Below are 13,820 nucleotides of genomic sequence, written 5' to 3' on the forward strand. Positions count from 1 at the left end.
GTGTGGGAAAAAAAGAAAGGCTTCACTGCTCTTTCTTCTGCTTTGCCTGGCATGGAAACAAATGGGAATGTGGGATATTTTGTTGACTAGGAATTCTTTACCTTAAGCAGTACACACTGCATGTACTGTTGGCAAAGCACTGTTTAGAGGGATAAAAGGAACTGCAAAACAAAACAAGATCCTTTTGATATGTCTGTCGTTAATAAAAAATGTAGGGGCATCTGTATAAAGTTTGTTTGAACTTAAAAAATGTCTCATAATAGTGTAACGTTTGATATGTGTGGAAACATGATATAAAATGTGAGAAAAAACCACCTATAATTTTACCACTGTGAACAATTATATTCACTTTATCTTTTTTTTTCAAATGCATAATTTCTATAAAATTTTAATTACAAAAATACAATGTTGTAACTTGCCTTTTAGTTTTTTTAAGTGCTGCTATAAAACTGCTTAACTGCCAACCTAAAAAACTGTAGGCTAGTCTGTATAGCTATACCATAATTTACTTACCTGTTCCTCTTTTATTGGGCATTTAGGGTGTTTTCAGTTTGTTGCTGTTACTGCAGCATCATTATATACATGGAGCTTGCTCTCTCTCTTTTTTTTAATTTTATTTGTATAAATTCCCACCAATGGGATTTAGTTGGTCAAGCAAAGAGTATGACATTTTCATGGCCTAATACATATTTCCAAATATTTTTGTATATGAAATAATTTTTTCTATCTTCAGTGATTAAAATGTACTGATTTCACTGAAATCTTTCCAACATTGAGCATTAAATTTCTTCTAACAATAGATATGAAACACCTTACTTTAATTTGAATTTGTTTACTAATAAAGTTGACCAATATATTGATTCTTTTTATCTGTGATAAATGAAGCAAAGCTTTAACTGTTCTGAGTAACCAGCATTGATACATAAAAAGTTCAACAACTTCCCAAAATACTACTTCAAAATAAATACATTAAACTCAGCATTCATTAGAAGGTAGAATTTTATTCTTCATACTTAAAAAAAATCCACATCCAGATCGATTTTATATATATATATATATATATATATGCTTGTTATCAATGTAAACAATTGCTGAGCTTTATCTTTTGGACAAAAATGCCAATATAGTCTTGCTTCATAAAGAGCAATTAATCTAAGAACACGCATGGCTGCTTGTTGCCAGCACCAGCCCAGCCTCATTTAAACCTTCCCATTTCAAGGAAAACATTCTCACTGCTATATGTTACAAAGCCTCTTGGTTTGTCAGCAGATTTGCTGTCATCAAGTTCACTGTTGAATAAAGATTTTCTTTTTCTTTACCAGCTTTTTGAAAATTAAGAAATGGACACTCTGAAGTTTTCTTCAGATTCCAAGTATTGTCAGAATCCTTCCCTTCGTACTCCTTCCCCTTCACTCTGTATTGGTCCAGGATTAGTCTGGCTCTGCCTCCCTAAAGTTTGTATTCCTCACATTGTTTCCCCATCCTACCCCATTTTTTGCAACCGAGTTTTACTGATGCCATTTCTCATTGCAGACTTGAACTGTTTCCACCCTCTCTAAACCGCTTAGGGTTCCTGGTCTGCAAGTCTCCAGCCCTTCTTCCTTCCAGTTCAAGGAATATTCAGAGAAGCAGGGACTCAAATGTGTTGACATGTTACATGTGTTCAGGGACTCAAATGTGTTGATATGTTACATGTGTTTTTTTTTTTACATGTGTCTTTAAGAACAGAATGACAGTATAATTTTCAGATGATGAAACTTCCAAAAATCACATTTTTACCCTCATTTAAACTACCATCTTTTATATAGAAAATAGTTGGATTTAGACTTAATGGAATTTAGGTTATGCTTTGTCCTATGTTTCTATATTCCAAAACAACCTTATCCCAATTCCATGGCATTCCTAGAACGTAACATACAATTTTAGGATAGCTCCTCTGCCATCCCTCGTTAACACGGCTTCCCAAAACAGTTGAGGTTTCCCTTCCTTACCCTGGCTCTTTGAAACCTGTTCCCTAAAGTGTTCAAGACAACACGATTCGCAAAGTATTTGATAGAAGAGCACTCAAGTGTTCATCAACTGAGGGGAGAGTGAAAAGTCTGCTCAGTTGAGTTTGGCAGATACATAATTGAGACTCCTGATATTTTAATTTAGGGACCTCAGACATTAAAAAAAAAAAAGATCCCTAAAGCTTTTAGAGGGGATGGAAGGGGAGAGCTACAATGTGAGCTAGTAGATTCTAGGGAGAGGCCTTTCCCTCCTAATACCACAGTGTTGTACCCTCAAGGGGGCACCACTCACACTGTATTTTAAGTGAATGGCATCCTCTCTAATAAAATATCGTTAGCCAAGGGATGTGTTATGCACAGGGACACAGCAATGGATGCAATGTATTAGTGAAGCTCGTGCCCTGACTCATAATGCTTAGCATTCATCCTAAGAGGTGGTCAACTAATTGGAGAGTTCTGCTTCAACACTTTAAAATTGGAAATTACGAAAGTAACAAATAGCAAAAGCAACCAAGTCAGGATTTAGCAAATGGTAAATTATATGTAAAAATGTTAACTAGTAAACATCCGTCCATATATATTTCTCTCTTTCAAATGATTATGATAAGTGCTGATACATTTGCAGTATTTATATAATACTGTCCACAAATATTCAAAGACAAATGAAAAGTAAAAGGAAAGAGCTGAAAAACTTGGAAAAGAAAAGGCAACAAGGACACCAGTGGGCTTGAGATTAGTCACTCTCTAGTTGTGTGTGTGTGTGTGTGTGTGTGTGTGTGTGTCTGCTCATACAGCCACCAACCAAAATGATAATGGATCAAAGGTAACAATTCTCCAGACTTTCTCAGGAGCACTACCAAATACCACATTTGAGTTTTCGATCATGTACTAAGTAAACAACTTTAGCTGGACCAAACATGTCTTTTAACTATTCACCTCAAACCCACTAAAACTGTAGCAAACATGCTTTCCTTGGATACAGCAGGCTTTTCAAAACAGTATATCTTTTACTATTTGGTTCCATATTGGTAATATATATCACACACCATTCTAGCTTTGAAATGCATTTATTTTTTGATTATTGAAATTCATCTTTCATGAATGATGAATTTTCAAATCACTATGGTAGCCACTTACACGTTTGCTGTGGGCCAACTGTAGTAGCAGTTTTAATACGCAATATTCCAGGGGTGACCATATAGTTTAAGTTGGGTACAGTTTGTGAGGAGTTTGACAAAGGGTATCAGAAAAGATTTGAAAACTTGGCACTGGAAAACTGACTGAGCACTCAGAGAGTTCTATAAATACATCACCAAATATAATACACTTCAGAGGGCTGAACCTTTATGACAAAACAAAACACAGGAGGCACAATATTGCTGGGGTAAGCTTGCCCCACTCTTACCAGCAGAGGGCCCCAGGGGCAAGCCATTTAACCTCTCAAGGTCCCTGCCCACCCCAACTGCAAAATCAGGTAGGTGTTTCGATACTACATACAAGGCGCTTAGCCTGATGCCTTACACAAAGACAGCAGTTGCTAAATAATTTTGAACTAGACAGTTATTTTATACCACAAGACAAAGTAAATGGGACCAAAAGCCTCAAAACAAGACAGAGCAGACTTTTCTTTAAAGCAAAATGATGGTAAAATTATAAACAGTTTCCAAGGCAAATCCACAGTGCTAAGTCACATTAAATATCCACTGTCAATAAAATGAGTATGCTAAATACTGGCAGAATATCTGAAACATGAAATATTCTTAGGTTATTCACATTTTTTTTAAGCAGTGTATCTTTTACCATTTGGTTCCATATTGGTCATACATATCACACGCCATTCTAGCTTTGAAATGCATTTATTTTTTGATTATTGAAATTCATCTTTCATGAAATTTTTATCAAGTAGTATATTTAAGCTTGAAGGCATAAAGCTAAACCAACAGCAATACATACAAGCAGTTTTCCATTCAAATTTACAAAAGCTTTTACTAGCAACAAAAATATAAAGGGGGTTCATTTTCCTTTTAATCCAGAGTTTTTATTTTTAAAAGACCAGTCACAATCATCCTACTATAGCTATTTCAACAGAGAGAAGAAAAGAAGCACTGACTAAAAAAGATTATGCCAAATTATCCAGTTACCTCAAAGTTTGGTGACTGGATAGTTCAGCGCTGACTGTGGTCTTAAACATTTACAGTTAGCAAGTAAGTTGACACATTCAATAGGCTTATATGTTTTATAGGTGAAAACATAAACAGTGACAAGTACCCATGATATTTGTAACTAATAGTTCAAACTCACTAAATCTACTTCATTAAATGATGTGCAGTTGTGTGATAATTAACTGAATGTTTTCATCACGTCCATTTTGTTTTCAGAGAAACAATTATCCTACTGACGTATTAATGGCAGCATTTCAGCAGGTTATCAGTAACTATGTCAAAGGTTTCTAAAAGGATGCTAACAATTAACAATACAACTTGCATTAAATTCATACAACACTTTATGTTGGGACATTAAGTCCTAAGGCCTATACATCATTCAAAGATCTTCAGAAGAGATCACAGGCACAGTGGAGAGTACACATTAATCAAAGTTCTTTCTAAGCACTGTATTGCCAACTATTGAAAATTAACTATTTCATTCCACAATATAGGAGGATGTTCATCTTTCTGGTAGATTCACTTTATTTTGAAAAAATACACATGTACTTGGGACAGATAAAAAGGAAACCATTTAACCTGGTTTCATTTAACTATATTGCTGTATGTGGGCTATTCTGGTATGCTAGAGGATCTCGGATATATGGCAATTACCCCACAGCTATATATCTATGGGCTAAAAACTAGCCATAATGTAAAAAAAAGTAGAGCACAAATGCATAAGGGCCAAGAATCTTGGACAGGCTGTGCTTTAGCATCGATGTTTCATTAAAGGTATACGTTATTAAGAGGAGGTAAAAGTCTCAGAGAAAAGAAATTTTAATGTCAGTGATACAAGCCCTAGAACATAACACAGCACAGACAGGAGGCACAATACTGCAGGGTTGTTTTGTTGCAAGATCTGGCACAAGTGCCCAGCCTTACCTCTTCAGAATTAATTGAGAAATCATTTATTAGCCAATCTTCAGGTCTACTTAATTATTTTAAATGATTAATTACAGTTAGGTTTAAAACATAGCAGTGCAGGGCAGGCTACATTGGCTCAATGGCAGAGTTCTCGTCTGCCATGCCAGAGACCAGGGTTCAATTCCTGGTGCCTGCCCATGTGAAAAAAAAAATATATATATATATATATATATATGGCAGTGCAAATTAAAACTCAAACATGTACAAAGGTCTCTTTGGCTCTTGTAAAAAAAAAAAAACACAAATACATAAAATTATGTCACAAATATTAGAGGAACTGGAATGAACTATCAGAGATTTCATTTTTTTATAAAGAAAAGTAACTAACTTTACCCACATTCATTTAAATTGCTATATGAAATAGAACAACATATTATATAACGTGAGTGATTTTTCTACTAATGAAAACTAAAACTATTTGTTGCAAATGCATTTTGTGCAAAAATAAAAAGAGACTGTATTTCAAGAGAGCAGAAAAGGAAAGAGGAATAAGTCATTAGCAGGTGTCCACTGTTAAGTTAGGAACCAAATTTTTCCCTACACCTATCCCACTGTTGGCAATGGGAGTGTTAACAACTGGTGATATAAAAGTAAACATATTACTGTGAAACAGATAATGCCATATCATTTCAATATTTTGAAAAGCAAACATTCTTCATCACTTAACAAGGATATTCCAGAAAATTCTATCATGTTCTCAACATTACTCTGGGCAAGGATAAGAGGGTGGTGCAGATGAAGACTTAAAAGCAAAACAAGATAGAGCATACAAAAGGAATACATAAAGCATTCTGTATTTAGTACAAATAATGGAAAATGATTTTATGGTGCTCATATTTTTCAAGAGAAGTTATTTTTACACATGTTGAAATCCTGTTTAAAAAACAAGTCTACTGAAAGGGATTATTTGTAGGTTAAAACAAACCATTAATAAATTATCAGTTTTAACAGAATTCATGCAATTATCAGAAAGTCACTATTTCAAATCACAAAATTTATGCTCTGACACATGATTACATATTAAAATCATTTCTTAAATTATTTTGTATTTGGTGCTGATAAAGCTCTTGAGAAAGTGCCATACAAACCCAAGGTTATAGAAAATTTTAAGTGATAATCTTAAAATACTATACAAAAATGTGTAAATAAAGGAATGTTTTAGACTTGCAGGGCATTATAAAATTCATAATTTGGTTTAGGAAAAGAGATCCTCTCATGCATTTTTAAAAAATTGTTAGCATAATTTTGAAAATTCAAAATTGGGTTCTCAATCAGCAGCAAAATGTGCTGGACACAGCACTGCACTTCACAGAACCTAACAAGTAACTGCAGATGTGCTGCATATTTGCTTCAGAACTTGTCTAACCTCATGACAGCACAAGCTCGCACACTTACGAATGAACAGAGAAAAAACTACTGCTCAGATTTTATAACAAGTCTCACCTTTAAAATGTCTATACCCCTCTTTTGTTTACCCTGTCAGAGACGAAAACTGCTTTTAAAAGATATTACAGGGCAGGCCATGGTGGCTCAGCAGGCAGAGTTCTTGCCTGTCATGCCGGACACCCGGGTTTGTTCTCAGTGCCTGCCCGTGCAAAAAAAGATATTACAAACAATATAAATGACAGTAAAGCACTATAAAAATTAGGTATGATATTTTTGGCACAAAGCACTTTTTAAATCTAAGCTCATTTTGCAAAATATATATCTGGAATTTCTCATTTGAAAATAAAAACGTTTAATAGACACACAATGTGTAAACGATTTTATGAATGTATTAATTAGAATCTAAATCTCCTTAAATACTGCACATACCTTCAGTACCAATATCTGCATGCATACCTCCACACTCTACATTATACAGGTATTGCACAAGTAATGTTGCCAAAAGTACACACTAATGACGTCTGGCAAGATTTAGTGTTTACCTTTCATTGTTATATTTTGGTAAGTACTCAGATTCAATATTATCTTTCAGAAAAGCTAGATAGTCAATTTCAGAAAAAGAATGCTATCTTTCCTTGACCCATAACATTAAGATCTACCAAAATATTTAGGAATTGTATTTATTTTTCCAGCATTTTAAAATTCAGCAAAACCTGTTTTTGTTATTTCTTCTAGGATTCCTTCAAAAACAGGAAAAGCTTCGTCTAATGTAAAAAATTAAAACAAGTCCACAGGGCAGTAATTTTTCCACCAGCGGTCTAACTATACATTCTGAAAAACATTGCCAGAGCAATATTTAAGTCCGTCAACTATTAGAGCCATTAAGTGCAAAGTCTGCTAAGACCTGTAACATACCATGAGCGCTGAATGCATTTCTTACTGAATTGCACAATATAATTAAATTCTTTTCCTCTCTAAAAATGTTTTAGGGGATGCTACAGCTGCTAAAAGGATTTCTGTTCTTCTTGGTCCTCTGTTTGTTGGGTCTAAGATTGATGACATCTCCACCATTAAGGATACTTGAATTCTGACCTGAGTGACTTCCGCCAGAAGTGTTAAAGACACCTGTATAAATTAAGGAACCAGTGATTAAAACACAGAGACTGACACACCTATTGCAGCTTATGCACCCAGCTTCTTAGAAAAAGCATTAATACTTTCAAGTAGGACATAATTTTAAGCTTTTTGTTTTCATTTAATAGCTAGTAACACTAATATTCATGGTTTCAAGGCAAGCACATTAGCAGTTTACCTATGTATTCTTCCAGGATATTTTATGCATATGCAGGCAAAAATATATATAATTTTTTCCACCCAAATAGTGGAATACTCTATACACTGTTCTGCATCTTTTCATTAACAATATATTTTAGAAATTTTGAATCAATAAACAATTTGAATAACTTCACTTATTAACTACACATCAAGAATACCTGATTTGTGGTCAACAACAGTATTTGTGTGATTTTATGTTAAGAAAAACACTGCATATGTGCAAGTTCATAGTAACAGAGATTTTCCTGTTTTTAGGCTATAACAACAAAAAAGTGGTCTTTTACAGATAAAGTGATGAGTAGATAAAAGGGATGAATTGAAGACAACTTTTTAATGACTATAGTTTCTATGTTAAACTGTGATTACAAAATGTAATGTTTAGTTTATGAACTAGTTAGCATCCATGGTACACAAAAGTCTAGGTAAGATGGTATCAGAGATACAAAGATGACCAAGACCAATTCCTACTGACAAGAAGTTTACAATTTATTATGTGACATGAGATGGAATACAAACAGGTGAGGCTGTAAAGACACTACATACTAAGTGTCAGTAAAAGTGGCACAACAGGGTGGTGCGATGGTGGCTCTGGCAGAATGAGACCCGGGTTCATTTCCCGGTGCCTACCCATGTTTAAAAAAAAAAAAAGTGGTACAAGATCCTATGGATGGTTCAAAGGAAGGACCCATTACATCTAATTCATAAGAAAGGAAAAACTACATGAAGAGGGTAGAACTAGATACCTTGCATTCCCTGGACTTGGATCCCTGTTCTTTTAAGAGAAAAGCATGGTGGATGTGGATTCTCCCAAAGACATAGCTGGGAGAGCTTTCCAGATAGTCTTTGAGGAATGAAGAGTTCTTTAAAAGAAGATAGGAAAGGGAGGCCATTCTTGATGGAAGAATCAAAATAAGCAAAGGAGAAGAGGTAAGAAAGTCCTGGGCATGCTGAGGAAAGAGGGTACATATGTTCAAGAGGGTACATATAGACTAGTGGGATATGAGGCTGCACAGGTAGCCTGAGTGAAACTGTCTTCAAATGCTGCAGTGAATCCACATTTAATTTGTTCCATAATGAGAACCTATCAAAGGGTTTTAATAGTGGACTGGAAGACAAAAGTGGGAGCAAGGAGACTAGGCCAGTTGGAAGTTTACTGCAAATGTCCTACCTTGTTTAAGAAAGCATTTGAGGTATCTGTCCAGAGGAACATATGCAATAAAAATGGCAAAAGAAGAAAAAAGCCAGAACCAAAGGAAAATGTAAATTAAAACAGATCAAGAAAATTATGTGTGTGTTTATGTATATGTAATGAGAGAAGGCGTGGAATACAGAAATGAAGTCTTCAGTAGACTATGCAGCTGCTTCGGAACCAGCAAACTTGTCTCTCATCTTTCTTAAGCCAAAGCAAAACAAAGAGAAGTGATCAGTCTCTTCTCACTGTCAAAGAGAAGACAACATACCTATTCAGGGAATGCTAAATTTTTGCTAACATTTTAGCATTAAATTAAAAAATTCAGTATAAGGTAATGAGTAAGATGTTAGGAGATGGAAAAGGTAAGAGACATTGCCAAGTATAGAATCAGAAGAACAAGTGTTAGAAAGCTCCTTTATATAAAAGGCATATTTCTATAAAAAGTCTGTAAAATTTCTCCTGTCTTTAATATATCAAATGGATTTAAAGAATTCAATAGTAATAAACTTTTTTTTAATATGCCTTTTGACAAGAGACCGGGTAGTCCTAAGTTTAATATTAGTGATCTAATACTTATAATCACATTTTTTAAAGAAATGAGTATATTATTGGAAACAGCAAATATAATAACAAATGAAAGATAAATTTACCAGGTAAACATAGGCTAAAATTTGCTGGGTACTTACCAATTTTGTTACTACTTGAATGCATTAGTTCTGGGTCTTCAGCTATTTGTTGTTTAAGTTTTTGAAGATATTTTTCAGCCAAATATTTAAAAACTAGAATAAAAGTAACACACAACACACCAGGCCAATATGATTAAGCATATAAAGTCTGTTATTTGACATCATTACAATATTCATACTTAATAAACAAATGTGAATTTAAATTAGAACCAGAACACACTCTAGTCAGAAGTTCAACTTTTAAAAATTATTTGATTATCAATAAAAATATTTTTAAAAAAATAATTTGAGCAGTACCTGAAAAGCACAATGATAATACCAGTAAATGTATAGTGGTATTTTATTAGTAAAGAAATAATACTTGAGTCATTGGCTTTTTAGTGAAAACTACTGAAAGTGATTAATACTTAGCAATGTTAACCTGGCTCAGACTTGGAATGATGCTCCTTTCTTCACGTGAAGCATACTATTAGAATACAGATTAGGGTAATAACTGAGCTGCGATCTATTAATATAAGTGTCATTTCTGGAGTCAGAAAAATAGCTATCATCTTTCTCTAATCTCACTTTTTTAAACTGGGAAATATTAAATGAAGTAAGGTCATCACTACCTAGGGAAATATCTGTTCCTAGAGAAATGAAGTGATTTGAAACACAGAAGACTTTTTAAAAAGTACACATTAAAACCACACATGCACACACATGCACACATAAATAGCTTAGATTTTTTTAAAAGTACGTTTCTTAAACAAAAACACTAAAGAATACCAAAGTTTTGTTATAAGAGTAATAAGTATTTAAAGACATTAAGTACCTTAATATAAAGACACAAGCATGCCTTCAAATCTTACTTACTGATAGGTGACAGAGAAAATTTTGTTCTCATCACAAATATAATTTATAAACACAATAGAAAACGTATAAGAAGAATAACATAAACCTTCTGTTGCAATAATTTTTTAAAAGAGCAATTTACCTTCATTTACATTTAGATCCTCTTTCACTGATGTTCTGTAGAATCTTAACTTTAACCTTTTTGCCAGTGCCTCAGCTTCTTCACTGCACATCAATTTAGGAGGAAAAAAAAGCTTATAAAAGTAATTTCTGATAGCTCTTTTTTAAAAAAAAATCACTGTTATTATATTTACAGAATGCCAGTGGACGGGGGAATCAAAACACCCAGAAGTTTTTCATGTTTATTTTTAAAGAGCCTTGATATTGACAACCAGTCAAATAAAACCAGTTGAAAGCTATATTTTCACTGAGTGCTCAATTGGGATTTTCACTCTTCACCAGCCATTATGTGGCATCTGCAAACAGAACACTTTTCTATGAAGTCACTAATCTCGAGCCCTAAAATGGGTTGATTATTACTTTTCTTTACATAATACTTTAATCAATTCTCTCCTGCTTTAAGAATATTTGTTTTTAATTATACTCTGAAAATCTTATATTGTAGTACTTATTTTATTACTGGCCATGAAACTACTTTGTTACCAAAAGCTGGTCAGTATATTAATGACTAGTCATGTCTATAAGAGTGGACTCCTAATTTTAGTTTTATTGTACCGACTGTGCTCTCAACGGGCACAGAGTGGCCTTCATGTCCTTGTGTAGCCCCCTTCCCCACTGTATCCGGTTTGTTGTACAAGTAACTGTATGGGACTGCTGAGGCTAGGAAACGTAAGACTTTATGGCTTCTGCCTTGCTTTTTCTTGGATCAACAACTCTGTAAAAAGCCAGCTGCCGTTATCATGAAAACACTCAAGCAGTACTTAAGGACAGGCCCATATGGTGAAGAGCTGAGGCCTCCTGCCAACAGCCAAGTAGATGAGTCATCTCAAAAGTGCATCCCCCAGTCCCAGTCAAGTTTTTATGTGAATACCAGCTGACATCTTGACTGCAACCTCATGAAAAACTCTGAGTCAAAAACACCCATTTAAGCAACTTTCAAATTTCTGACCCAAAGAAACAGTACAATAAAAATGTTCAAGGTAATCTGTTTTAATCTGTTATATAGCAATGAATAACTAATGCAATGCACAAAAAATTCAGGTAAAAACTGAGCAAAGACTTTCAAAGCTAGCAAAAACATGAATAATGCAGTAAGTAAATATTTATAGACAAATGATATGCTAATTTAAATTAAATTCACAAATTTGAGCATAGCACTTCTGAATATACAAAACAATATGAATCTGAATTTTTTATCTATTTAAATTCATCAATGTAGGACAGCTAATTATTCTGGGCATTAAAAATTTCTAGGAATGTTTTTCCTAACATTATTACTATGTCTAAGTTTCAATTAACATGAAAAACTGGATTTGTGGTACAAGGACCCAAGAATGGAATCCTAAAAGGATGTTCAAAATAGACTCTCTTAACTTTCTCTACTTATAAATTCAATGTGATTTTTTTTTTTAAACCCAATTCAATGGGTTTAAGCTCAAAGAAATGTTAAGTATTACGTGGTCTTTATAAAAACCTTTCCTAAGTTTTTTAAGTCTAGGAAACAAAATGTAAACTGTTTTAACATTTTGTAGGATTATTGCCTCCTCCTATCCAAAAGAAAAGTAGCCATCTTACTTCTTTATACATGAATCATCCAAAAGATCAATCTTGTTTTGCACAAGAACAGTGGGTATATCTCCAACTTCAGCTACTACTTTCTCTCTCCAACTGGGAATTGCTTCAAAAGATTCTCTGTCAGTGGTAGAAAACACAAGCACGCAAGTCTGGGCTCCTATAAGGACAAAAATGAACCTGTTACTTATATTAACGAAGCAATTCTATGTGGAGTGGGAGCAACTTTTATCTATTCAAAATGATTTTTATGTAGCATAAATAAATGCTGAAATAATCTTTGGAGTGTTATTTTTCAACACATCCATGCAGAAGACCCAGATTTGATTCCTGGCCTATGCACCAAATAAAAAATATATTTTTTTCCAACACATACTATTTTCTTTTCTCTTTAAATGTGTTTTTATTGTATAATATAACATATATAATAGGCAAAGAAAGAAAATACCAATAATTTTCAAAGCACACTTGAACAAATAGTTAAAGAACAGATTCCAGAATGTCATGGGCTACCATTCCATCATCTCAGATTTTTCCTTCTAGCTGCTCCAAAACACTAGAGGCCAGAAGGAATACTAATATAGTAACTCAAAGTCATACTCATTTGTTGAATCCCATTTTCTCTGTTTTATCTCCTCCTTCCCTTTCAATCCTTCACCCAATCTATAGAAGGGGTTGGGCGATGCCTATTTCATGTTGAGAAGGGGTGTCCACACTAAAGATGAGGGGGATGTAATTAATCGATAATCCTGGAGAGGCTAGTCCTTCTGAGTTTCAGGATTTATCTGACTTAGGAACCCTCTGGGAATTAGATGTTCCAGGAAGGCAAACTTAGTGCATGAAACCTTCACTGAGTCTCAGTTCAAGCCCTAGGTGTTCTTAAGAGTCAAGAGGGGTGATATTGGTTGGGGTTTAGCAAACCATGGCAATTAGCACTATCTAACTGAAGTTGCATAAGAGCAGTCTCCAGAACAGCCTCTTGACTCCATCTGATCTCTCTTGGTCACTCATGCCTTATTTTATTATACTTCTTTTCCCCTTTTTGGTCAGGAAGACATTGCTAATCCCATGGTGCCAAGGCCAAACTCAACCCCAGAAGTCATGCCCCATGCCGTCATGGAGACTTTCATCCCTGAACAGCTTGTACCACATAGTGGGGAGGGCAACAATCCTCCTTATAGAGTTGGGCCTCGAGAGAGACAGGCCACGTGTGAGCAACAAGAGGCTTCCTGGAAGCAACTCTTAGGCTTCGCACCTTACTATGTTCTAATTCAAAAAATCAATTTTTATCAAGAAGAGTGGTCCTCAAATTTCTACAAGTGTCAAAGTATCCTCAAAATCATATACACGGGGGTGTGGCCAAGATGGCAGCTTAGCAATGTGCAGGTTTTAGTTTGTCCTCCAGAACAACTACTAAATAACCAGAAGCAGTACAGAACAGCTCCCAGAGCCACGTCAGTGCCCGGACACAAAGCGTACCCCAATCTGTACCAGCTGG

The 13,820-nt window shown here is 34.6% G+C and overlaps 1 protein-coding gene across 3 annotated transcripts in view; it reads right to left on the reverse strand.

Moving 5' to 3' along the window:
- Positions 1-3,846: 3,846 nt before the first annotated feature.
- Positions 3,847-13,820, reverse strand: part of RAB23 (RAB23, member RAS oncogene family) — a 42,527-nt gene continuing 32,553 nt past the window's right edge. For all 3 annotated transcript variants that reach the window (XM_077162161.1, XM_077162160.1, XM_077162162.1), the window contains exons 4-7: positions 12,326-12,482; positions 10,713-10,795; positions 9,737-9,829; positions 3,847-7,648 (exon numbers count right to left, since the gene is read on the reverse strand). In XM_077162161.1, coding sequence (XP_077018276.1) covers positions 7,509-7,648; positions 9,737-9,829; positions 10,713-10,795; positions 12,326-12,482 — 473 coding nt within the window. In that variant the 3' untranslated portion in view covers positions 3,847-7,508. The remainder of the gene's footprint in view (positions 7,649-9,736; positions 9,830-10,712; positions 10,796-12,325; positions 12,483-13,820) is intronic.

The sequence above is a fragment of the Tamandua tetradactyla genome, chromosome 5 (assembly GCF_023851605.1).
Source record: "Tamandua tetradactyla isolate mTamTet1 chromosome 5, mTamTet1.pri, whole genome shotgun sequence".
In the NCBI taxonomy this organism is placed as follows: domain Eukaryota; kingdom Metazoa; phylum Chordata; class Mammalia; order Pilosa; family Myrmecophagidae; genus Tamandua; species Tamandua tetradactyla.